The 27550-nt window shown below is 39.6% G+C and overlaps 2 protein-coding genes across 2 annotated transcripts in view; both read right to left on the bottom strand.

Annotated features, from left to right (window-relative positions):
• Nucleotides 1-4905: 4905 nt before the first annotated feature.
• On the bottom strand, nucleotides 4906-14594 carry VPS25 (vacuolar protein sorting 25 homolog). Its single transcript, XM_063300447.1, has 6 exons — nucleotides 14066-14594; nucleotides 10903-11048; nucleotides 9360-9413; nucleotides 9023-9111; nucleotides 8062-8137; nucleotides 4906-5464 (listed from the first exon to the last, which is right to left on the bottom strand). Exons 1-6 carry the CDS (start codon nucleotides 14113-14115, stop codon nucleotides 5352-5354), a joined length of 528 nt encoding a protein of 175 aa, XP_063156517.1. The 5' UTR covers nucleotides 14116-14594; the 3' UTR covers nucleotides 4906-5351.
• A 4457-nt stretch (nucleotides 14595-19051) lies between these two features.
• LOC134495204 (mucin-3A-like) overlaps nucleotides 19052-27550 on the bottom strand; it is a 97184-nt gene continuing 88685 nt past the window's right edge. The window contains exons 6-8 of the mRNA XM_063300444.1: nucleotides 20169-20275; nucleotides 19918-19979; nucleotides 19052-19233 (exon numbers count right to left, since the gene is read on the bottom strand). Coding sequence (XP_063156514.1) covers nucleotides 19195-19233; nucleotides 19918-19979; nucleotides 20169-20275 — 208 coding nt within the window. The 3' untranslated portion in view covers nucleotides 19052-19194. The remainder of the gene's footprint in view (nucleotides 19234-19917; nucleotides 19980-20168; nucleotides 20276-27550) is intronic.

The raw sequence follows: 27550 nt of genomic DNA, 5'->3' as shown, positions 1-27550 counted from the left end.
TGGCTGTGACCAGCTGCTGCCATCTCCTGAGGACCAGTGGATGGGCTGGCCTATTCTCCCCCCCTTTTTTTTTCAGGAAGGCAGCTGCAAATGGTGGTACTGGCAAGGTAATTAGTTGAAGAATATCATTTAAAATGTAGAAAGTAACATTTGTGACTATTTATGCAACAGGTATACAGTTGTCTGATGCTTCTCATTTATGAATTCCAGGTAGCTATTGGCTGAACTACTATGATGTTATGCAACTACTTTATTGACTAGATCGGAAGCCAGATGAAAGCATTCAAGTTGCTTAAGTTTGAGTACATGTATTTCAATCTGGTTTTCAGCCCCATCAATATAGGAAATCTAAAAAGCCAGTGGAAAGAGCTGAGCATTTCACAGCAATCTGATAAAATTGCCAAATAATTTAGTTAGTAAATTATAACTGAGGATAGTAGCAGTAAGAGCTATTAAAGCAATGACCTGGTCTGTACACACACTAATTTAGTAGTTCTCAAACTTTGCAATGCCATGATGCCTTAAAATGATACATTAATTTGGGCAACATCCCATGACTACCATTATTTCATTGTAGTTAATAATACTCTGAAGTCTGGGCTTGACCACCATGTCTGAGCCAATATTGTTTAAGAAGTTGTGACTCCTTTCTGACTTGCACATGACTCTCCCAAAAGCTCCCAACATATAATTTGAGAAACTGTGCACTAAGTCAGGCAGTCTTGGTTTAACACCTGCGTTTAGCTACTGTTTGCAGTTACAATGGTGATGAAAAAGTAACTTAGTGACCAATCCTCGCATTTACAACCTTCACAGATCTGTAAAGCAAAGGAAAGCTGAAGTAAGATCATAAGCACAGTTGCAATTTCACTTAGCAACTGGTTTGCCTGACGACTGAGCTGCCAGTCCCAATTGTGGTTGCTAAACGAGGACTACCTGTATAGCATGGTGTCTGAATTTATGATCATAGATCACATTGGGATTAAGCATCTTAACAAAAAAACCTGCTCTGTGGCTTGTAGATTAGCACACATTAAGCATGTTTCAGAAGTCATGGTTAAATTAGCTACCAGTCCTCCCCCCAAAATGATGTGGGGTATAAGAACATTCATCAACTTGTACTGCTCTTGAAACAGTAGCTTTGCTGGCTCCATTTTGTTCTCATCCTATGAGGCTCTGCTTTGAAATCAAAGGAAGTGGAGGAAGGATTAGCTCCCTTCCTATCACACTTTATGGCTTTCACATCAGTCCACAATGGTTTTTTAAACTCTTTTTTGAGGAGTAGGGAGAAGGAATAGAAAAGGCCACCTAGCAGAAAAATTAATGGAATACTGCACAAAAGAGAGAAAGCTGATTAACCAGTCATCCCTGGTTTGCAACGTTATTTCAAGCATGTTCACTAAGGAAATGCTGTAATAGTAGTAAATATTAAACATAGGACTACCATATCTGAACTGCGAACTCCAGACAACTAGATAAAAACCACTCACTCTTTGGTCCCATTTACTGTGATGGTACAGTAATACAATTCTGCAAGGTATGCTGGTCCTAGCTAAACTATAATTGGCATGTTAACTAAGCAAATGGGTATCACAGTGCTAGAAACAATAATTACATGAGGATTTGTTTTTGTGTTCCATGCAAATAAATTTCTTGAAAGGATGCACAGTTGATTTGATGAACCAGAAAGACATTTTTTTGAGAAAGTTAGTCCCCCTACAGGCCAGAGTAACCATCCAAAGGATTAGTATACCATCATGATGCTTCGTTTATTCACTTTTAATGACATTATGTGGAGCTGCTGAGCTTGCCGATCGGAAGGTTGGCAGTTCGAATCCGCGTGACGGGGTGAGCTCCCGTTGCTAGTCCCAGCTCCTGCCAACCTAGCAGTTTGAAAACATGCAAATGTGAGTAGATTAATAGGTACCGCTTTGGCGGGCAGGTAATGGCGTTCCGCTTAGTCATGCCGGCCACATGACCACAGAAGAGTCTATGGACAAACGCCAGCTCTTCAGCTTTGAAACAGAGATGAGCACCGTCCCCTAGAGTCGGACACGACTGGACTTAATGTCAAGGGAAACCTTTACCTAATGATGGTTACATCATCATCATCCTATATATTCCCTGAAGTATTTTTGTATTTTCTGAGATTTACAAAACAAAACAAACCATAAAAAGTGGGAGCACAAATTATCTGCTATAAATGCCTGTTTCGTTTTTTTTTTAATGAGCAGAGTTTTCAAGTGTACAGTGATGAATCAGGTACCTGAGGATGTTTGTTTTCTATCCCTTTATTATTTTTATAAATAACTCAAGGCGGTGAACATACCTAATACTCCTTCCTCCTCCTATTTTCCCCACAATAGCAACCTGTGAGGTGAGTTGGGCTGAGAGGGAGTGACTGGCCCAAGGTCACCCAGCCGGCTTTCATGCCTAAGGCGGGACTAGAACTCACGGTTTCCGGGTTTCTAGTCCTGTTGCTTTAACCGTCTCTGGATGGGATTTATGATGCTTTCATGAGGATGCGGATCCTGCTCCTTTAGTCATGCCCTGCTCCTTCTGGTCATGTGTGCTGTTGCAACACATATACAAAAGGGGCAGGTCTCGCAGTACAATGCTGCGGCAAGCTTTCATCTGTCTGGCCCTCCTTTGCCTAACCCCTGTGGATGCTGCTGGAAGCTTTTTTTATCTGATCTACTTAACTAAAGTAGATTTTTCAAATTCAAAAGGTAATTATTATAAATAAAAGATGTAAGATTAATTCCTTTTTTAAAAAAGATCCTCTCAAAAACATCAAAACAGCAGAGGTTAGGAAGGCTTTATAAGATCTAAGGATGCTTTCATAGTTAACCCCTCCCCAAATTAAAGCACTATAATCAGTATTCAAATTAATATTAGTGCCTTATGTCATAGTACTACACAGTTCTTCATGAAAAATAAGGCTATCCTGCTCTAACATCATATCCTAGTTCAGAGTCAAAAATACTGTAAATACTTATTTTGCAAGGAAAAAATTACTAGATTACTCTAGTTCTAATCATCTACGGGTATGTTCCCAACCTTCAGTGGGTCCAGAGGACCTACAGCTTGTACTTGCCAGTTTCTCTTATTTTTAACAATCATACAATGGCTTAGGAAAGCCCTGGTAATTGGACCCAACAGCCACCTCTCATCTGTGTTCTCAAGAAACAAGAGAAAATATCTGCATGCAATGAGTGGGAACTCTACCATACAGGCTGAAACGTATGTTTGAAGGAGGTCTGATGTAGTGTGGCAGAGCTGGGGACAACAGTATACCCAACAGCCAGGGTAGGTCTTTGGGTTATGAAAGCCAGTTGCCCTTCTCTAAGTAGCACCATTCTTGCCACCATTTTCTCTCTCCCCCTCTTTCAGAGTCTTTGCAGACAGGAGAGACTAGAGCTCCATAGTTACAAATAGACCTAATTAAAGGTCTGCCAGAAGGATGAGCCACTTTTCCAAGCTATGATGTGATAAACAGGCAAGCATCTAAGGAAGACAAGAGACCCACATACATATTTCTCTTTCCCAACATGCAGGGATGTAATCTAAGCACAACTTGGCAGCAAAAGGCCAAGGTTCAAAAGACTGTCATCTGAGGAATAAACTTTCTTGCTTTGGAATCATTTTCCATCATCTGCTGTTTTGTTTTTAAGAAGTAAAATCCTTATAAAACTCTATCATACTTTATTCTGTTCAACAATACAGAATTCAAACGTGGCAGAAGGAAAAGATGCAGACTGAACGCCAATGGAAATCTACACTTCTATTCCACGTCTCTGTCACAGTTAAATTTTGAGAACAGCGTGTGATGGAAGATCTGATCAAGTTAACTTTTCCATACCTACTTTGCTAAAGCCAATTCTCCATTTAAAGCAACCTACATTCTTCTAAGACCAAAACTTAATTCTAACACAACCTATTTGACAATATATGCAGTAATTTACCTTGCTTTGTGAATTCTGCTTAAGCTTAAGATATCCCTTTTCATCCATGTGAACTCTGAATTCCTTACTGGAAAGTCATGTTTGATTAAACTAAGTCTCAAAATTCTTCCTCATTTGGTGAGATGTCCTATCTGCCATACCCAACTGAACAATCTTTCACACCAGAGAAGAGTCCATGAAATTCAAACAAGAATCCCTTGACAAATTCAGAGGTTCATCAAATACTAGGTTCACTATGATCTGTCAGTTAATTCTTTTCCTAATGCCTATCTAGTGCACAGTTATCCACAAGCAGCCCCCCACAAAATGCAAATGGTTCAGTTTTGAGCACATCTAAAACAAACTCATGAAAATAAGTTAATTTTGCAATCCTATTGATCCTTTCTATCATACCCTGATCTAAACCACACACACCAAATATATTCCCAACAGCTGAAGCCAGTGTATAGCAAAATAAGTGATCCTAGGAGTTGCACAAAAACATCTGAGGAACACAGTTTCCCCCCTACTTGCCTTAACAGAAATAATAGTTTTTCAATACTGTTTTCTTGGCTTTTTTAGTTTTATAAATATGATTCAAATGAAATATTTCATTTCACAATTAACTGCAAAGACATTGGTGCTAAAAAATCTGGGGGGAAAATGCTCATCTTCTAGGCAGGGTGCAAAGTGTTGAAAGATGAAACAAGTCTGAATTCAGACACAGAGTTACTTCTGGATAATGGATTGCATTCTCTTCTTTACAAATAGCAGAAATGAAGAAATATAATTTTTTACTTCTGGAAAAACAAGATTGCTGAACTGCATGAGCAGGCAACTGACCTCCACTTAGCCCTGACATGAAGCTAAAGGTAACATGGGGGCTGGGAGTGGGAGAGAAGACTTGAAGGTCTCCTTGGTGTGTGAGAAACACAAACAGAGATAAGCCAACACAAAGGACTTTTCTGTAAATACAGTATAGTTTAATTTTGTCCAAAGTCTTTAATGCCTCATTCTGTTGTGGACAGCACAGTCTACATGGCCTCTTGCCCAACTGGAGAGAAAGTACTGTATTTTTGATCCCCAAATTATGGCTCATTGCTGCAAGCAGCAGGTTTATTATATGCCTCCATTTGGAAGGCCAAACTCAAGAGCCAATGGCTGCTTCATGTCATATGAGCACAAGGAACACTCTGGTTCCCCCACAAATCTATTCAAATCATCTTTAACATCACAATGCAATAGGAGGCAGAAGCTGCAGAGAGAAGAAAATGGAGTCAAACGCTGAGCCATCAAGATACAATTTGCTGTTTCAGCCTTCAACGCAAGGAAACCAGAGCAGAGAGAAGCCCTTAAACCCAGGACACTTTTGTACAGTCATACTAGGAAGCCAAAGCAGAATCTGTATTAGAAGAATTTGACACCCCGCCCGTCATTCAGGGTGAATATTTCAGCCTTATGCTCCTGTTGTAAAGCCTGCAGAGCTCGAAGAAGTACTGATTCTTCCAAACCATGAAATTCTAGAAGAGAATAAAACATCCTTGGTTGAGAGAAATGTCAGCCACGCATTTCATACAAAATAGTACAAAAAGTTGGTTGGGGAGAGCACTGGGGCCAACTTACCCAGCTATACAGAGAATGCATGAAAGAAGACATGCTGCTAGATCTCTGAGTTTGTATGTTGTAAGCACAGCAGCATGTTTTCTACATTTGTATGGAATACAATATTCATATAATTCTTTTAAATATCTAACCTTTAAGATTGTCAAGAAAGGTTTGATATTCTATGAGCAATGCCAGACAAAGTCCAGAAGTTTTCTTCAGTCAAGCTGAGATATTCTTGCCTTCCCATAGCTTATGACCCCAATCTACAGCATAAGCAATTCAGCTATTTACATATTTAGGCCAAAGAATTCACTTTCCAACCACTATCTATGGGGTATCCTGTTGCTTTGGCATAAGAATGTTGTACAAAGTGCAGAAAAGGAGTACTCTTGGATGACCTCTGGCAGGAGCAGGATGGGACTGGTGTGTCCACCCTTGCTCTTCTTGACCTCTTGGTGGCTTCCGATACCATTTATCACGGTATCCTTCTGGATCAACTCCGGGAGATGGTGCTGGGTGGCACGGTGCCATGCTGGTTCTCCTCCTTCCTCTGGGGCTGGCTCCGGTCAGTGTTGACAGGGGGAGGAAGGTCTAGCCCCCGGCCCCTTCTTTGTGGGATGCTACAGGGTTTGGTACTCCCTTCCCATAACATCTACATGAAGCCATTGGGTGAGGTCATCTGACAGTTTCAGATGAGGTATCATCAGTACCATGATGAAACTGAGCTTTGTATCTCCACCCCAGGTCATCTGAGTGATGCCGTGGAAGTTCTGTCTCAATGCCTGGAGGCTGTGGGGGCCTGGATGGGGTGCAACAGGCTTCAGCTTAACCCAAGCAAGTCCAAGTGGCTTTGGGTTTTTGGACCTGCTGGTTCCAGGACCCTCCCTCTTTGGTTCTGGATGGGATGGCACTGCTTCAGACAGAGCCAGTGCACTATCTAGGGATCCTCCTGAACTCACATCTCCAGCTCAAAAAACAGGTGGCAGCCGTGACTAGGAGGACCTTTGCACAGCTTCATGTTGTGCATCAGTTGTAGCTGTTCCAGGACTGGGAGGCCTTGTGCATGGTCAATCATGCTGTTATGACCTCCTGATTGGACTACTGCAACCCACTCTACATGGGGTTGCCCTTGAAGAACATTTGGAAGCTTCAGCCACTGCAGAATGCAGTGGCGTGGGCAGTTAATAGTGCTGATTATTTGATGCTTGTGATACTACTGCTCTGTGGGTTGCATTGGCTACCAATTTGCTTCTGGGTACAATTCATGGTGTTGGTAGTTACCTTTAAAGCCCTACATCGCTTGGGGTTGGGTTACAGAACCGTCTCTCTTCAGTAGTTTCTACCCATCCTATCTGATCTGGCAGGAGTGGTGTGCTGTACCATTGGCCAAGGAGTGTTGGCTGGTGGGGCCCCATAGGAGAGCCTTTTCTGCTGTGGCATCTGCTCTCCGGAACATCATCCCTCTGGAAATTAGGTTGGCCCCAACGCTGCTGTCCTTTCATAAGACCTTGAAGACCCAGTTCTGTGCTCAAGCCTGGGGCTCTGAGTGTGGGACAGAGCCCATCTCCTGGTTATGTTGAAGGCTTTTAAAATGATTCTCCAGCTGCTGTGTGTTTTATTCTTTGTTTTATTTTGTATCTATTTTTATTTATTTTAATGTTGTGAACCACCCAGAAACTTGTAGTTGAGATGGAAAGATATATAAATCAGTTGAAATAAAGAAATGAGTCCTCCTGGACTTATGGTTTCTGCTCTAAGACCAGAAGGCAGCTGTCACCAGGAGGGCCTTTGCACAGCTTTATAAGCAATCCTATTTTTTAGGATTACACAGGAAGATCATTGCAAAAATATGTTTAAAATTTTCAAATAATTCCCAAATTGTCTTTTTTTCATTACTTAGCATAGCACAATTGGAACCAAAATAAATGTATGCTCATTGAAGAAGATCTGGAACATAATCAAAATAATTACCCCCGCCCCTGACCTTTCATTGATGAATAGAAACAAATTACTCAGATAAATACTCTGTGCATTAATCTGATTTGTAAGAATTAAAATCCAACTGCATTTAGAAAATATGAAGTATATGCTCTGCTGTTCTGAAAACTGTTTATCCCTCTTCTCTTTGTTATAAGAAACTAAAAACAACTTTTAAAAATTCAGCAGGGGAAGAATGTGGACAGCAAGAAAGGTTCTCTGGGTTAAAAATGGGACAAGCTAGAAGAAAAACAAACAATTTATCTCTCAGTCGAAGCGACTATTTGTAGCTCAGGGTTGAACTGTGGAGTCCTTGGTGCTCTCTGAGCCGCGTGGTTTTCCTGCAGATGTTTCATTGCCAAACTGGGCAACATCTTCAGTATGAACCTTTTTGCACTGAAGATGTTGCCTAGTCTGGCAATGAAATGTCTGCAAGAAAACCACGTGGCTCAGAGAGCACCACACTTGATCTCTCTTTTGGCTCCTCAGGTGTCACCTATCATTATAATGGGAAATGTACCAGATAAAAAGGTACCTTCTTCCTCTGTATCCTCGCCATTGGATAACTCATAGAGTGTGAAAACTGAATTTGTCAGTCCATTCTTCAAAACCTGGAAACAAAGAGTTGCAGGGAGGGGGGAGAGAAATGCAACACTCTTGACCTTTGATTTCATTATGAGTTTTATATTTCAAACTTTTTTTCCTGCTAAGGAAATTCACAACAATTTAGTATAAACAAGACATGAAAATATATCATAAACATTTGTAAGCAATAGAGTATTAGAGCATGCTAATAAAATATAGCCAGAAAAGCTGGAAAACAATTAAATCAACTGAGAAAATCAGAAGCTTCTTGAGGAAAAGATTCTGGAGGTACAACCTCTAGGATTCTAGGGGTACAACCAATTAAAAAGTCTTCTTTTCAACAGTCAGCATCCTAACATCTGAAGACATGGCTTCCAGAGAAGAGTCTCAGACCTCAATCTCATCTAGACAGACTCATGTGAAAAAAAGCAATTGATTTGCTTTCCGGGTTCCTACCCATGTACTGCTTTAAAAGATAAACTGTAGCATTATGAAATATACATAGAGACAAGTTTCCTGTGAAATGATTAACAACTTGACAACTAGGTTTAACATTAAAAAGTAATAATTTTCAAGATTTACAAAGCTATTCATGAAAAATAATATAGATAAAACTTGTTTGATTGTTTTGTCAAAATTTACAGGCATTTTGTACTTTCACAACTGCACAACACAAACCCAGGAATTCCACATCCTGGTCATCTGAATTTTCATGTTTAAAAATATGACAAAAAGCACAATGCTGTGGCATTGGGATGGTGGAGATACAGTAGAAAAGACACTGTGGGTACCTGTTGAAACTTCAGATTTGGGAAGGGAGAAAGGAACTGTTTCAGCACACCTTCATATACCTGTTTTCTACCAAAGCTTAATTAATTATGCATTGTTACCCAAAAAAGCATTGCTCTTACCCACTGATAGATTAGCTTGCCCCATTCCTCTGGACACCGCCACATGATCAGAAAGCTAGACTTGTTCTTGTCAAGCCATTCAAGATTCCCTGGAGTGGAGCATAACATATCTTTATTATCAATGTCTGCTCAAAACATGAGTCTCTTTTACATAAATAATTGATTCAGCCCATCTATTCCAGCAGCCTATCTTACTTGCTAGTTAAGTCTACACCCAATCCCTTAAGACTGCATTTCTTGTCACACCTACTTTGATGTTAATCTTAATGAAATGAAGGAGGTATACCTCCAATTAATTATATTTAGGATTAGAGATGTATGTTACCCTCAAACCCACCTTTTTTCCTGAGCTCCTCTAAAACAACAAGGATGGATTCCAATGGGAGTTTTCCTGTTCCTTAGTTAAGGAAATACTGAGCATAGGATAAAAAAAGCATTCAGAGAAGAATTTACACGAAGTGTGATAAACTATTTAACTCAAGGTAAAAGAAAAGGAATTCAGGATGCAACATTCAGGATGTTAATGCCAGCACTGTGTAGCCTCCCTCACCCCCCAAAAAAATCATACTTGTGATGCGGCACATACTCTGATCCTCCCATCACCTGTACCATGCAGCTAACATCAGTGGGTGGTATCAGGCCACAGAACTGGAAGGGATGAGCAGGATATTTACGATGACCCCTGGCCATGAGGTAGCTCAGAATTTTGACTGTATAAGCAGAGCAAGAAGCTGGCAGCAATTGTAATTAAGCTTCATGTTATAGGGACAAGAATTTTGATAAGACTAAAATTCTTATCTGAAATTCCTATGGAAAATTCCTATTGGGAAAAAATCAGTTTCTTTTAAAAGCTACAGGAACATCAGAAAAATTGTCACCAATACCTTACAAAGCCAAATCTAAAAGCACTGCAGAGGAAAATTATTTTCTAGTGAATACTGTGAAACTGTTATTTACACTTTTTACAGTAACAGCTAAACTAAAACTAAATTACAGAAAATTTGATGTGCAAAACTCTTCATCAAATGGGGAATCTTGCCAACAACAAGTGTCATCTGAGTCATTTTGTTTCTAACAGAAACCCCAGGGAAATGAATCTTAAGACTTCCTATGCGACTGCAGAGCAGAGCAATGACATTTTCAAAGAGAGATTAAAATCAAAAGACGTGTAGAAAGCAAAAACTTGCTTTTCCTCAGAACTAAAAAGACTTGTATTATCCTAACTAAGATGAGGCAAAGCTGTTTACCTAAGAAATGGAATTATTTTGGAAGACAGGTCTATTCTACAGGTAGTTCTCACTTAATGACCATTCATTTAGTGATGGTTCAGACTTACAACAGTGCTGAAAGAAACAACTTACAGTCAGTGCTCACACTTACAACTGTTGCAGCATCCCCACGGTCATGTGATCATGATTTGGGTGCTTGGCAACCGGTTCGCATTTATGACCGTCGCAGCATCCTGTGGTCACATGATCATCATTTTTGACCTTCCCAGCCGGCTTCTGGCAAGCAAATTCATTTAATGACCATGTGGTTTGCTTAACGACCGCAGTGATTTGCTTAATGACCACCACAAAAAAGACCGTAAAATCAGGTTGGATTCGCTTAATGACCACTTTGCTTAGCAACCGAAATTCCGGTCCCAACTGTGGTCATTAAGTGAGGACTACCTCTATATGCTTTTTACCGAATCGTGTAATTCTACATGTAGGGCCACACTAATAGCATGCTCAGATAATGCTACAAGCTCATATTACTTCCAGCTTGAACTTTTCACTCACAAAGCAGCCAACTCTTTTATCTGCAGGAGTTAGATGAATTCCTTGTCAGCTCACCAAGGCAGGTAAGACAGACTCACAATAGGAGAGGAAGGATACGCTGCAATTTCCAATTGTTGAACAGTGGGCTCTCCTGAGCCTCTGGAACAGTCATAGTATAGAGCTTGTTGAGGCGGCAATACGAGAGTACTAAGGAACACCATGCAGTCAGCTGTTTTTGCCTTGTGTCCACATTGGGCTGCAACCTACAACACAAAAAGGAAACAGATGTAAAAGAAGATTGATCACTCCATCTCAGAAGCTCAACAATTTCAAGCTCCAAACCAGAATCAAGACATAGAGTCCTACTCTAAGCCTTCTCACATCACTGAAATGTAGATAGCTATAATTGACCGAAGATCTGAGTAAGAATACAGGAAATCATCCAACTTCTCCCATGGTGCCACAAATAAACTAGCCCTGTTGTTTTAAATACCCCAGAGCTGAACTTTCCATAATTGTCCACAAAGCTATATATTCTTTATTATTTTTCAACCACCCATAAAACAATTTCTCAATATATGATCTACAAATACATCTGATTTTTTAAAATGTGATTGTCTAGAGTCAAATAACTTGATTTTTATATGCATGGTTGTCAGTTTCATCAGCCTAAAAGACTGACATTTTTGCAGCCATTCTCCCCCAAATGGTATCATGGATCCAACAGTCTGGCTGAAAATAGTCCACAATCCTGAACAGCAGCCAGCCAGCAAATGCCCTTCACATTAAAAGAAAAAAAAAAAAGGAAGATGGTGTCAGCAGCCATTAGGTGTTGTCAGTTCAGATAAGGACTTGGTGAGCAAGAAGTACTTTATGCACTTCCTTTTGGCAGGCTTTGCTGTTTCCCTGATTGTTTGCCACTATCAAAGAATGGTGGCAAAAGGCTCCTCTAATTTAGTGTCTATTTGAGGCATTTTATTTTATTTTTTGTTACTTCTTCATTCCCTTTTTTTTGCTTATTTGTACAGCTTATTATATCCAAGCTATCTCTTACTAAAGTTATTGTTGCCTTCTCTGTCAGACTGACTCCTGTGGTGATGGAACTGGTTTTTCTCTTATCAAAATCCACCTCTTTGCTCCCTATTTCCCCATGTTGATACTATAGTTACTTCCACAGCTCTCTTTCAACTCTTCTTTAATACTTGGCTTGCTTTCCTGCTCTGACAACCATGCTCCTTGGAGATACAATATTGCTATTATATTTATTCAATTACTTTCTGTCTTCTTTTTCTATTGTTCAGCCTATAATTTTGGATTAATTTACCTGCCAACTATTGCAGTCACTTTGTTGATTCAAAGACTGTTCTGTGTCAAAGCTCTCTCTGTGGAATTCTCCTTCTCTAACCATTACTATAATACTTTCAACACTGTGCACTCTCCTGTCTTATCAACTCAGTAACTTTCTTAGAAATATTTTCTTCTTGTGACCTCATCAGAGTGACATTCAGATCCTCCTTTGCTTTCACACTAGCAGATTCTTCTACCACCTATCAAATTGCTTAATTAAACCCAGAATATCACTTATTCCCTCTATATAATATCTACATACATGTTCCAATAGAAGAGAATAGGGTTGAACTGTAGAGTTCCTGGTGCTCTCTGAGCTTGGTTCTTTGCTTGCAGACATTTAATTACCTAACTAGGTAAGATCATCAGTGCCCAGGTAGCTGAATCTTTCTAACATCATCATGTTCCCAGGTAGCTGAATCTTTCTCAAAAGTTCAGGTTCTCTCCTTCTATTATTTATTTGCTAGACAATTACAGCATCACCCTATCCTATAAACATTCTAACAATTACTTGAATCTCCTCCCTAGTTGGCTGCCGTCCTTCCAGTTATTATTTCCACATCGTTGTATCACCCAAATTCCCTCTACTATGCGGAAGAGACAGTAGGGAAATATTAGTAGGAGAGATACTTGTTTTGTTGGTGAGTCCTATTTCTTCTCCTTAGATAACATGTGATCCCTCCTCTCAACTAAAACTTTGGTTCTTGCTCTACTCACCTCCATCTCCCACAATGACTCTGAAACCCTCTCCTCTCTGATTGTATTCACTGCTGTATTCAAAATTTTGCTATCAAATCATTCATCGCTCCAGATCATAGGCAGTCCCTCTAAATCCTAACAGGCTTCTTATTCAAACTTACTCTTTGCCTTCATATTTAAAATTCCATACTTTTCCTCATTCTTTATTTTTATGCATTTCTTTCTCATTATACAAAATACACTGTTCCAGGTTTACCTGCATTTAACAACCAACTCTCTTACCCTCTATCACACCTCCATCCATTCTTCTTTGTGATCTCCTTCTTAAAAAAACCCTTCTTAAAAATCTTGGTGTCACTTTTCTATTTCTTTAAATGTTTCCTTGAAACTTACGTTTCTTCAAAACTTTGGCATATTCTGATATTCTTAATCCAAACACTAGCCATGTAGATGTAGTTGCATTTCCCCAATGTATCCTCTACAATCCGTCTTTTCATTCAGCTGTTTTCCCACTTGACTATTTCAGGTTTAAATCCTTGGGAGCACGTGTGTTTTTGTGAGAGAATTGGATTGCTTATGAAATGCAATACATCGATGACATTCTATTAACAACCGTAGACAGCCAGGTCACACATTCCATTTTGAATGCAAACATATCCTAATTTTAATTTGTTTCAAGCCAGAACACAGAAAAAAGTGGATCCCGTTAATCAAGCCAGTGTTTGTATCTTTATTCATTTATTAATGCATGGATGGGAAACCTGACACCTTGTAGCTCTTAAACTACAACTCCCAATACCTCTCACCACTAGTCATGCTGGTTATGCTACTTTGAGTTATACCTCAGCCACTTGGAGGAGGGGAAAATTCCCCGGGTGAGCGGAGTTATTATCACAATTAATGCACGGATAGAAACTTTCCTCCAGAAATCTCTAATTCAAACGCTCCTGGCAGTTCAGCACCGTCAATTGAGGGGAGAGGGGAAATCACCGAAAAAGAGCACCCAGAGCGAAACCTGGTAATTTTTTCTCGAGAGAAGACCAGGAGCAACAGCCGTGTACCGTCTCGCTCCACTCAAAGCAGGACAAAAGGGGGAAGAGGGACTTTCTGCGGAAACCAGGGTTCCGACGGGGCACCTTCAGCACGTGCACCCACCCCGTGCCTCGGAGAAATGGACGAGCTCCTTAAGCCCAGGGCCGAAGGAAATCTAGAATGGGGACGCCCCGGGACTCACGTAAAGAATGGCGGGAAACTGTACTGCCAAGGCCACTCGAAACTCATCATCGCCTCTGAGGCCGAACGGAACCTCCGCCTTGGAGGACCAACTTCTGGTCCGTCGTACAAATATTTCCACTTCCTTTCCTGCAAGCTCCTTTAAAGGGTTCCGAGAAAATGCAACCCCGGACGCGTCAATAGATCTATACAATTGTAGAAGCTTCCGGTTAGGGCTTTGTCGCCTGAAATTTTGTTTGCGATTTGCTTTGGAGGAGAAGCGATGCACGCTTGCAAGTCTGTGGGACACACGGTCTGTCAGCTTGCAACAAGCGGCAGCTGAGTTCAGTGGTTGTGAGCGCTGGAAGGGTTTTCTAAGCAGCTTGTCTTTCGCTGTACTACTCGATTCTGTAATTTGGCTAGAGTTTCCCCGCCTGCATCCAAAGCAGAATGTGACTTGGTGCAGAGAGCGTATTAAGGTTTCGTTAAATATTTGCAGAAACTTTGTAACAACGTGAGCCCCAGCCTGTTCACTTTTTTTTCTGCAGTCGCGCGGAAAATCCCTTTACAATGGCTGATGGGGGATGGCGGTGATGGGGGATGGCGGTGATCGACTTCTGTATTAACCCCTCCTATCAAAATCTGAATCCTCAAGTACGGACTTTTCTCTCTCTCTTAAACACTTTAAAATAAAAAGGAAAAATATTGTCCTAAGGTCAATAAGAAATAATGGAACCTGGGAAGAGCAACTGAAATATCTGAGGTCCATCTAAATCAACTCAGTCTACATATGACCTACAAATGCATGGACTGGATGCTGGAAAAAAATGGAAAGGGATCAAAGATATAAAAATAAAGCAAAACTTTCCACTGAACTGAATGTAAAAAGGGCAAATTTTAAGATTAATGTACAGCCTATTACTTGAAGATGCTTGTGTTACCGGTAGGGCCAAAATCTACTTCATAGTACTGTACAATGGACCCAGGCCAGGTAGAATATAGGGATTTCAAGTAAATTATCTTTGTTCAAGGATTGTAAATTATCTTTGTTCATTTGCCTTTCTCAAGTAAGCTGCTTAGCTAGATGTTAGCCTTTGCTACAGGGAAAGAGGGTACAATACATATCAAATAGAGCAGAGGAAATTTAGAATTTAGAGCACAGTTTCATGGCGAGCAAAACTACTGTCATTTTCTGTAACTAGAAATTAGATTGGATAGAATGGACAGCTTTTGTCCTTCCTACATTCATATGACAGGGCACAAATACCATGAGTGTTCCTATTGTCTTATGTGAAAAAAGAAAAACTGGCTCAGATCCTATCATGTCAACAATAGCAATTAGAAACCCTTAAGCTTAATTCCACATCCCAACTGAAAATGACCAGCCTGAGATGTCAACTGACAGGCAAAATAAATGAATCGAAACTATATTGTCTATAGAAATGCTTTTCCATCAAACTACTTCAATGGGAGTGGGAACTTTCACTTTAACCGAGATGAAGAACTCATCCACAATGGTTTTCAGGCAGAAGTCTTTCCAGTTTGATCTGGAGATGATGGGTGCTGAACCTGGGACATTCTGCATGCACAACATGTGATCTAGCACTGAGTTACACCTCCTTTAAAAGAAATACTGCACTATAATGCATTATGGAAGAGTGCATTGTAACCAACTCATTTGGAAGCAACTAGTAGATCTGTACTCTGATTAGATGCAAACTCTGAACAGAAGGCAGCCATGCAGAGTGAAGTTTAATTCACCCAAGGTGGAATGGAGATATGTAACTTGCTTCCCTCATTATGAAGTTTTGCCTTTGATATGTAATTCAGGAACTCAGTATAAAAAGGACAATGGATTGCTTTGCCCACTTACAAAATGAGATTTTAAAAAATAGAATCTTTTGGGTTGCTTATGCAATTCCTTGGTGGGCAGAGAGACCATCATCATCATCATCATCATCATCATCATCATCATCATCATCATCATCATCATCATCATATATTCTCTGTTACTACAACCACACTTCATTGATATTATTCAGGATTGATTTCTGTGCACTGTGTAGGTCAATTCTCTACTTTACAGTGCAGAATCCCCCTCGTCAAGTTGTTGGGAGTGGGAAGCCAGAACTTTCAGAGGCAAAGAACACTAAACCTGGGATCTCCTGAGAGGACAATAAAGCAAGAGAACATAGGTTTGACACTCTTTCAAAACCCTGCATCTCCACAAGCCTACTGAAGATCAAGGGGGCCCTGATGCTTCTTCATCATGGAAGAAGAAAAAAACAGCAGTGAAGGAGAATACCTGGGGACCAGAAAGGGCACGTTTGCACCAGTCTGATCTTACCCTCTATAGGTGATTCAACTGCATCACTGAAAAACATCACACTGTTCATGAAGTGTATCGGATTTAACATAACATGAATTCTATGAGTTGCTGTCAGCTTAAGTGGGACAACCCTTATTTCCCACTAATATAGCTAAGGATGGCTTCAGTCCATCTCACCCATGAGTTAGGCATGAGAGGATAATAATGTTATGGGAATATAGTAGAATAAAAACGTTGCTATGAGATGTTTGTATGGTTACATATAAGACTTGAGAATTGATTAGATTCACCTTGAGTTTGATTCTGGTCACAGGAGATAGTCTTGGCAACCACTTGTTCATATAGCTTCATTTTTTTAGCTTGAGGATATGGACAGAGTTTGTGGAGAGATGTGGGCCACCACTTGCTTTCTTGACTTTTGCTTCCCAGGCTGAATAAATCAGTCATGACAGGACTGGTTCCATGTTTATGAATGATTCTTTGAGTCTGGGATGTGACTCCATCTTAAGGAGGGTATTACAGGAACTTTATTGAAAAACGTTCCTTGACTTGGAAAAACTGTGAAACTATAGCCCTCTTTCAAATATCCCATTCCCAGGTAAGATGTCTGAGAAGGTGGTGGCCTCATAGTTCTGGAAGCACTTGGATGAAATTGATATCTGGACCCATTTGAATTAGTGGTTCACCCAGGATCTAGTACTGAGACTGTTTTGGTTGCCTTGGTGAATGACCAACAGTGGAAACTAGGTTGGTAGAGTGTGAACCTCCTAGTTCTCTTGGACCTCTCAATGGCCTTCAGTGCTATCTACCATGGTATCATTCTGGGCAGTTAGGCAGGGTTGAGCAGGAAGCATTCATGCAGTTATTTCAGTCCTTTCTGTCCAATCTGTCCAGAAGGTGGTGCTAGGACACTGCAGTTGTAAGACAAATATTACAATAGTTTTAAAAGATTAGATATTAGAGAAATATTGAAACCACATTGTCCTCTGCCCTGTTCCAGGCTGTTAGGACAGGGATTCTCTCAAGAGTTCAGGTTCCATTTAGACCTCAGATTCCAGAAAAATCACTAATACATGTAAGAGTTTGGCTTGAGGACTTCAGACATGAAAACTATTTTGAACAAATGTAGCTCAGAGGAGACGATATATAACATGTTGTTCTGTGGCTTCCCCTAGTTTGAAGTGCTGTAGAGATATTCAGTCACAATTCCCATTATATCCAACAAGTATACTTAGTAGCTGGCTAGGATTGGCTGGGAATGACTACAATTATAATCCAACCCCTTTTAAGGCTCATATTGGAAAAGGTGGTTACAGTTAGGGTTACCAAATACCTGAACAGGCAAAGGAGGACACGGACAATTACTTTCTAAAACAACCTATGCTAAGTGCTTTTCCCAGCAAATTCAGTTATGACAACAGTCGCACAGTGGCAAAGAATGGTCAATATTTTGACCCATTCGCAGAGGCACTCTTGTTTTTTGTCCCTGACAAAAGTTGGCAAAACCCATGACTGGAAGTCATAATTTTCTTCAGGAAAGTTGTTTTGAATCATAGGTCCCCAGATGATGGAGCTTGGAGAGGCAGCCAAACTCAGGAACAAACTTATTCTTTTCTTTTTCTTTCCTTTTTGTCTCTCCTTCTCAAGATCAGGGTAAGCAACCTGATGCCTTTCAGATGTTTTGAACTTCTGCTTCTAACAGTCATACTCAAAATGACTAATAGAAAGGGATTGTGGGGACTGAATTACAAAACCTTGTATTAGGCACAATTTTTTGATGAAACAAAGACCTTAGGAGCCAACAAACTCCATAAATATAGCATAATTTAGCTCCACCTGGGGATGGCTGGCACCATAGCACCTCTTAGTGATTGTGTTCCATCTCCACTTGGATTTTACATTTATTTTATTTATATTTTAATGGTAATTTAGGTGGCTATATTTTTAGTGTCATTTTATTGTAAACCGCCCAGAGTCCTCCATTGGGGGAGATGGATGGTGTTCTAAATTTAATAAATAAATAAATGAAATAATTTATTATAGTTAGCTTATCAAGCAGATAGAAATTAAGAGCAGGTTGCAATATGTCATTAAATAGGGCTCGATTTTATCTCATTTAAATTTTCTGACATTCTTCCATTCATAATTAAGCTTCTACCTTCACTTTCCTGCACATAGTCAGCAACAGATCACCTTCATTCATATTTTTTAAAAATCCCTTCTCTTGATTTCATAGATACACAAACCCCTACCTTCATACCCTTTTGCCAATCTTGCATTCGAAGTTGCTATTTTTCATATGCCATAGTAGGACCATAAGTAGGCTTCTTTTGCCCATCATGGTTTTGGTCAACTGAGTTTTTCACTTAACATGGATAAGGTGTGGATTAGGTTACCAGGTTTAGTACATCAGTATCAGTTTTGGCACATTTTGTCTACCAAAGCACAAGTGCAGCCAAACCCCAGTTTTACCTTGAACATGCTCATGCTGTTCTATGCAAACTAGATTCTAATATAGATATAGCTTTGCAAGCCAACATACTCTTGTTTGAATCCCACAAGCTAGGAGGTATATGCAGCATATAGACACACATTCATAATAAGAGTATCTAAAGCATGAATAAATGAAAAGCCAGCCACAAATGCTAAGGCAGTTGGTGGAGTGAATTTTATTCTCACATTTATTTATTTATGTATTTATTAATTATCAGATCAACCAGCCTGTAGATAAATATTCAGTTCTGCACAGTTGTTAGGATAGTTAATTTGTTGATTCATGTCTGCTGCTCAAGAAGAAGGTCCAGGATGGGCTCCATGTGAGATCAACACTCAGTCACTACTATTGGCTTCTGGAAATGCAGCTTCAAATAAAGAAGTATAAACAAAATTCTGAGGTTCATGAAAAAGGTTTCATCTGAAACCAGAAGAAACAAATTTGCACATAATACAGCCAAGGTTGAATTTTAGTCATTGATTCACATACAGAGAAAATATGTTTATGTATGTATATGTGAAAGGGTAGAATGTTAACAATTCTGGGAAGTAAAACAGAGATCTAACTATTGCCAGTAGTTTTTAATAACTTCTGGAGAATAGCCACAGTCTCCCTTTACTTTCTTAGTAAAGAACCCTAAAATTTGGTTACTATCCCAAACCGAATACCAGACCTGAACTTGGTAGAATACAGTGATACAAAACTAGTAGAAACCTTTTGGTATAGGTTTGGGTGGAAACCAAATTTGAGATAGATTAGTTTAATTTTGTTAATACTATCTAACTTGGTATTCTGCTTATGTTCTGTAATCTTTTAAAATAAATAATAATTAAAATTAAAAAAACAGAAAAAAAAATCAGTTTACAGTCCTAGTGTATTAGATCATTCACATGCTCATTTGCAAGCATCAACATTAAAAAAATCAGCTTTGAGTAAATACATTCTATTCCTACATACTGAGCATACTTCATAACTCTACATGTCTTGATGCTCTTCTCCAGATTACACATTATCTGCTTTCTGCTGGAAAGATGCATTCAGTTATACATACCTGTACTGAAGTATCTACTGAGCCAAGATGTGGGTTGAAGGTTTTATTTTGGTTTAGATGCTCTAAAGAAAAATCCAAATAATTACAATGACATATTGGTCATAAATATGAAAGCCCCCTTCATCCCATCTCCTTGTACTTCATCAGTGCGTTGGGTCTAAGTGCTGGAGACCAAGTTTTGACTCTCAGTCAGCAAACCATCCATGCTGCCTCTGCTTGCCACAGCTTTCATCTTGCTCATGAATGCTTACCATCCCAGAGGGAGACTGATGTTTTATTCTTGATGCTCATACCCCCTGAGGGTATCCATTCTTCTTCTGCCTCCTGTCCATACCAGATACCAGCATCATCAGACCAGCTGCAAGAAAAAATACAGAACACTGTAAAAATCCAAGGTAAAAACCTGACTCCTGTGGCATAGGTGATTCTCTCCACTACTGTGTGCAGCACTTAGGGGTACCAACTCTTTGGTTCTCTAATAAAGGTAGCTTCTTCATCTTCTAGATAACCCCAAATAACCATCACTTTCATACATTGCTCTGAAATATTTCAAGGCTTCTGGGTTTTTCTCATTTGGGCATCCTTCCCAATCAGATGGTCCAGGGTCCATGTTCTCCTCTATTACTACATACACTTGGACTTCCTAGGATTCTTACCTGTTCCTAGACTTCTTCTGCTTGGCTCTGATGAGGAACACAGTCAGGATGATACTGACCACAAAAAGCACAGCCAGTGAAAGACCAAGGCCCAGAGCACTCTTTTGGATGCGTGATTGGCAGTTACTATCCGTATACAAAAATATATCCAAATCATTGCAACTATAGAAGAGAAAAAGAAATAGGTAAGACACTCTTCCTCTTCTCCAAAACCCCTCAGGCTTCCTCTGGACGGTTACTGCTGTCAGACTATAGAGACAGTAGCGTAATTGACTCAACAACTTGTAAAAGCAGTTTCATGTACCTGTAAATGCAATGTTTATAGTGTAGCCTTTATTGCTTTTTTTTTTGTAATACCTTAACTTGAAAAGAGGTGGTATTGCAGAGTTTGATACCACTCCATTGGAAGATGGGCAGCCAAAAAAGGGGGTGCAAAACCTTTCAGTCTAGCAAAGTGAAAGAGAAAGTGGAGAAGGCTAATAATCACTAATACAGTAGCTACTGTGGACGAAAGTTTGGCACCAAACAAACAAATCTTTATTACGGTCAAAGATCAGCATAAGGAGGATGGGGTATAGTCAATTAAAAGCATAGAAAGTATATTAAAATCTCATATAAGAAGCTAAAACACAGAAATACATTAAAATCTGATATAAAGAGCTAAAACACAAAAATAAAAAATACATTAAAATCTAATATAAAAAAGCTAAAACACAAGTGTCTAGAGGAAAAGGAAAAAGAAAAGAAAATCTGGGGGGGGGAGCAGCATTAGATGAGTGTTGGGGAGCATAAAGGTTAGTATATTTGTAAATACAGTACTCTAGTATATTAAAATAAATGCTAGTTTGTGGCACTGGTCATCATCTGCCAATTTTAAGCCCTACAACATTGTATGTTGTAGCAGGGTTGGTATCTGACAGCAGCAGGAGGTTTAAAATCGTCCTGATCACCCTGGGTATTTATACAATAATGGTAAAATGAGACTAGTTTGAATGTCTCTATAATACAGGCACTGGAGGGTTTCTATGTGACTCTGCTGTTTCTATGTGACTAAAGTCACAGGGGCATTGTCTCTCTGGATAAGGAATCGTCCTGTATTGGCCTTCAAGGACAGCTGAGGGGAGGGTGTGACATCGTGCCAGGGTAAAGGCCCTCCAATGGTTGGTATCTTCTGTTTAGTTACGCATGTCATAGGGGAGGCAGAATACCTGCTGGATTCACTGGCAATAAAGGCTGGGGACCTGGCTAAAGCCAACTGGCGCTCTGTGTCTGCTACACGCTGTTTAATTAGTGCTTTGGCCCAATCGTATCCCATGCTGAGTAGCAGACCTGGATAGAAGCCCAGGGATGAGATTTTAGTTGCCACTGCCTGGTTCCATGTGGACTGAAAGTCATCCCTCATAGTTAATGGGGCAAGGCCAAGGGGAAAAAGGGATAATCTCAGCCAATAGTTGAGTATGACTACCCACACCCTAGCCTTCACTTTCATGAGGCCTGTCTCTAGTCTCAGGGTGGCATTAGAGACACATTTTGAGACTTGAAGGGCCAGTCTTAGAAATTTGGATTGCACAAGTTTCAATGGTGCAAAATTGGAGAAGAGGCCAAGCTGGGCACCATACAGGAGTTGTGCTACTGGCTTAGCTTCAAATAGTTTGAGTGCTGCAAGTATATAGTGGCCACCTCTTGACTTGAGGTATTTAAGAATGGCAGATCAGCTCCTTTGTTCAGTTTCAGCAACATGGTCCCTATGGGCTTTTCTACTGCTGGCAGAATGGAGGACTACCCCCAGGTATTGGGAACAGGAGACCTGCTTAATCTTATGGTCATCTATGCTCCAGGAGTGGCTCTTGGGCCTTTTGGCAAATGCCATGATTTTAGTTTTCTGATAATTGAGTTCTAGCTGGTCTTCCTTGCAGTACTGTGTTAGTGCTCTCAGTGCTCTTTTAAGGCCAATAGGTGTTCTGGAAAGTATTGCTGCATTGTCTGCATAGAGTAGAACAGAAATGTGTCTTCCAGCAAGTTTTGGGGAGTGAAAGTTTGTGTTGCAGAGATGGTCCACCATGGAATTGATATAGAAATTGAATAGGAGAGCCAGTATGCAGCCTTGCTTGATGCCTTTCTCATTTCCAATGGCACTGGTGAGATGGCCCTAGGGGTTACATCTTACTCTGAGTGAAGTCCCTTCATGGAGAATACATATTAAAGTAATCTTCGGTCAATCGAGGAAGCCTCCAGTTTTCCCCATAGCTTGGCTTGGGATATGGAATCAGAAGCTGCTTTGAAGTCTATGAAGGCAGCATAAAGGGAGGTTGTGTTATGGGAGGAGTATTTTTCAATGAGGTGTTGGAGTACTAGGCACTGATCAGTGGTGGATCAGCCATCCCTAAAGCCAGCTTGCTCCTTTGCAAGTATGTTTTCTTGTTCCAACCAGTCCTGGGATTTCCATTGTAGCTGTCTTGCATAGAGTTTGCTGATTGTGTTGAGGAGGCTGATCGGTCTGTAATTTGCAGGGTCATCCTTTTTCCCTTTTTGAAAAATATATATATAAGGACAATGATCACAAGCCCCCAATCCTTGGGGACTCAGCCATAAGTGTCAATGCAGGCAAAAAGTGAGGCTAAACTGGGGTTCCAAAAGTCCAAATTGTTTTTGATGGCCTCCAAAGGGATTAGGTCTTCTCCTGGGGTCGTATCTAGTCTTAATTGAGCAACAAGATTCTTGATCTCTGTCACTGTCACTGGTGCCCACATCAGCAGATTTTCTATAGTTTGGCTAGGGTGTACTTCCAACAGAGGTATTCATGTGGAGTTCCTGAAAGTATGCCTCCCAGGCCCCTGGGGGGATGTGACAGTCCACCATGGATGGGTCAGAAGTTTGGCACCAAGTCCTACCTTGGGGAAATTGCATATTTAGTTGTGCCAAATCAGAAACTACAACTAAATCCTCACATCAGGCTAAACCACTGTTTGCTTGTAAGAAATCTCCTGATTAGTGCCTCACTCATTCCTGTCATGCCCCACCTCTCCCAAATATGCTGCTAATCTTGTGAGAGCTTCTTTAAGAGCTTCTTAATCCAAAATACCGAACTCCCTCTCTTTCTTTTCACAAAATTTGGCATTCAAATTAAATTGCATTATCTTACTCTTCTTAATCATTTTCATAGAATGTTGTACTTTTAATTTGTATTTTGTTAGCAATCTTGTTAATAACTACCTTGCAAAAGTTAAGAAAATTGTGGGCTGTGAAGGCAAAAAAGTTTGGAAAGGTGGGAGAACACCACCATTATAAGTACCATCAGAATTAATAGCTATTTCATTTTTCCCCCAGCACATTAATTTATTTTAGCAAATATTGAAAAAGCACAAGCAAGAAGAAAAGAAGGAAAAAAAATGTAAGAAAAGCAAGAAAAGGTTTACAAGCAATATAAGATGAAATAAACACATTTGAAATGACATTAGATTAGTGCTGCATATTAAAGTATCTTGTATCAATTTAAGACTTCAGAACATTTTAAAAATGAAGTTGATATTCAGTGACTAACAATAACCAATTTAATATGAATTATAACTTATAATGAAGAGTTAACAAAACTTTCTGTCTAATCAGAAAATCTTTAACGAATCAGGAAAAAACTTATTAAAGCCTTATGTTAAGAGAAGCAAAACCTCAGATGTGATGCTGGCCTATATACGTATACCATTGTAATCTATAAATGATTTCTAAGTTGAGTGAAAATCTGTGCCAGACTTATTTTTCAAACACAAGCAGTGACATTAATGCATGCTCCCACAGTTTAGTTTGCCATTCTTCTATAGAGAGAATTGTTATTTCATTCTTGAAGTAGTTGGTGGGCTGGATCTAGGGACTCCTTTGCCACAACTACTCTTTCTGTTTACTTACCTGCACTGGGGACCTATTTCAGAGATGCGACAAATGCCGTTGAAGCAGTTGATAGAGTTTGGGATGTCTTTTGTGCATCTGGAGACACAACGCAAACTGCCTGTTGTTGTATTAGGGAAATAGTAGTCTGCATACTGCATACTAATACTTTTGCAATATGCTAGAAGAGAAAAAGAGGTGCTTATCATCAATGAATAATATGATCAGTACAAACAAAAGGACTGTTTATTTTTAAACATTTATTTATATTTCAAATTTCGTCACCACCCATCTCACTCAAAGAGCAACTCTGAGTCTTATTCTGGACTATACCAAAATAGGATCTGAAGACAGAAGATGCAGCAAGCTGAGTTATGAAATTAACACTGGAAATGGACATAAAGGAGGTGGAGGAGATCTGCCCATCCCTTACTGGAACTTACCTTCTGGAGAAAAAGAGTCGCTTGCGTTTCGAATTGAAGTAGGCATAGGAAAGAAGCACAATCCTGAGTCTGGAAAAGAATGATATAGTTGTTTTAAGTATGGTTAGGCAGCTGCTTCTCTGTATTTATCTCCTCCAAGATTCTTCTGCATCCCATAAAACACTAGTATTAAATATAAGGATAATCTTTTTGAGGCATTTCTAAGATGGAATAAATAGTCAATAACATTTATTCTGTCAATGACCAGCAAAATTTAAAAGGACAAAAACAAAGTAAAACAAAGAAATACAATAATATACTACCAACTAATAAAATAGATCACATAATATAGCATTCACTCCTCTATTACTATATTAATACATTTGTTACCCAAGTAGTGTAAATCTAAAATATTAATAAGTATAAAATAAAAAATAAAAATATATATCCTCTGGCAAGTTATTAAGATATTTCCATTTAAAAATAATATTTAAAAAAAGGGTAATTACTTCTTTGGCCAGTTTTGTCTTATTTTCATTGCAGCAACACAAAATTTGGCTGCTGCACACATAATGTATGGTTTTAGATCCTGGAGAAGGTGGTTCACATAAAAATTACCTGGATTCTCAGGGAATTTATATTTATATTTATTATAGCATTTTTATGTTTTTATCTTTGTTGCAAACCTCCCAGAGTCCCCCCTTTGGGGGGAGATGGGCGGTAGCTTACATAAACAAATAAACAAACAAATAAATTAGGGACAAAATGTAGATCGACCTAATGTCCCTATAAAATTTACAGTGCAATAGTATGTGTGAGATGGTTTCAACTTCCTCTTCACCACATAGGCAGATAAGCTCAGCTGTAGGGATTTTACTATACCTGCCTTGAAGAAGTATAGATGAAAGAATATTGAATCTAACTTTAAAGAATGCAGTTCTCAGCTTAGGGAAAGTTAGGTTTAGCAGATAACTTGCTGGTTCCCATACGCCCCTGTTTATCCAAATTCTATCATGTTGGGGTAGCCTGTTAACTTCAATCTGGCATGACCCTTATTCTTTGAGTGATTAGTTGCTTAGCTTGATCATAAACTAATGATATTAAGAATAGTGGAGAGAGCCCATATGAAGCCAGCTTATATTCTACCTCCTGCTTCCAGGGTGAAGAGAAGTTATCTGTTAGGACTAGAGGAGTCAAACCAACTGAGAAGAATTGCATTTTGAGCCAATAATCGTCTTCCAGGCCCTATCCTGAATTGAAAGCATTCCTGTCTCGAGTCTTAACTGGGCATTTGATGTACCATTGGGTGCAGCTAGAATTGATCACGGGAATTTTGTTTGCACTGTTTCCTGCGGCTCCTTCTTCACATAAATTCTTATTTGTGTCCCATAGAGAATTTGAGCCAATGTTTTGACCTCAAAAAGTTTTAAAGCCGCAGGTACTAATTGTCCTCCACCAGTGTAACAGAACCATTTAATGGCATTCATTGACCTAAGGGCTGATTGCACTATGTAATCCTGGTGTGCATTCCAAGTACCTTTCGAGTGGAAGACCACCCCAAGGTATTGAAATGCATTAACCTGCTCTAATTTATGCTCATCTACTCTCCAGGAATGCTGCCTAGCTCTCTTAGCAAAAACCAAAAATTTTGATTGATCAAAGTTGAGAACCAAATGATTTTGTCTGCAGTACCTTAGTGTTGCTACAATTGCTCTTTTCAATCCAACTGGGGTTTGTGAAATTATAGCAGCATCAGCAGCATATAAAAGTATTGGAATTTTGCACTGTGCTAGATTGGGTGCATGAATATCCATATTATGTAAGAGGTCCACCATGAATTAATATAGAGATTAAAGGGAGGGGGCAAGAACACATCCTTGTTGCACTCCTTTCTGCACATTTACTATGCCAGAGAGGGTCCTGCAGGGGTTAAACCTTATTCTTAAGGTGGAATTAGAATCAATAGATGTATTTCTTAATTTTTCCCAAAAAACATTTCTGGATATTGAGTCAAAGGCTTGTTTGAAGTCAAGGAAGGCTACAAAGAGGGATGATTTCTTTTTGTATGTATATTTTTGTACAAGGTGATGCAGTACCAGTATATGATATACTGTTGATCTCCCTTCTCTGAAACCTGCCTGTTCATCTTGAATTACGCCCTCTGTCTCAATCCAGCCTTGTAGTTTAAGATTTAAATGTTTGGCATATAACCTGCTGACAACCCTCAAAAGGCTGATGGGCCTGTAGTTCCATGGGTCATTCTTGTTACTCTTTTTATAAATTGGGACAATTATTGCCATCCCCCAATCTCTTGGAATGTTACCAGTCTGGTCCATAAATGTGAACAAAGATGCTAACAAAGGTGCCCACCAACTAGAGTTCTTTTTCATCATTTTGGGCATAACACAATCAGCACCTGGAGCCTTGCTGACTTTAAGAGATTTGATCAATCAAGATGCCTCTTGGACCGAAAATGGTGGCCAATTATGAGCTTGCTCCAGATCGATCTGTCTCATTCATAGTGCTGACTGAGTCCACATATACAATATTCCTCCCAATATTCCTCCCAAACTTGAGCTGGTACCTGTTTAAGTGGTGGTGGTGGTGGGGTCAGTGATTTCTCAACCCTCTGGTTATATAACAGAAAAGGCATGAGTCTCTCATCCAGACTGATTG

Source organism: Candoia aspera, chromosome 4 (genome assembly GCF_035149785.1).
Source record: "Candoia aspera isolate rCanAsp1 chromosome 4, rCanAsp1.hap2, whole genome shotgun sequence".
NCBI classification, from domain to species: domain Eukaryota; kingdom Metazoa; phylum Chordata; class Lepidosauria; order Squamata; family Boidae; genus Candoia; species Candoia aspera.
Note: the sequence above shows the minus strand (reverse complement) of the source record. Positions and strands in the feature narration are given on the sequence as shown.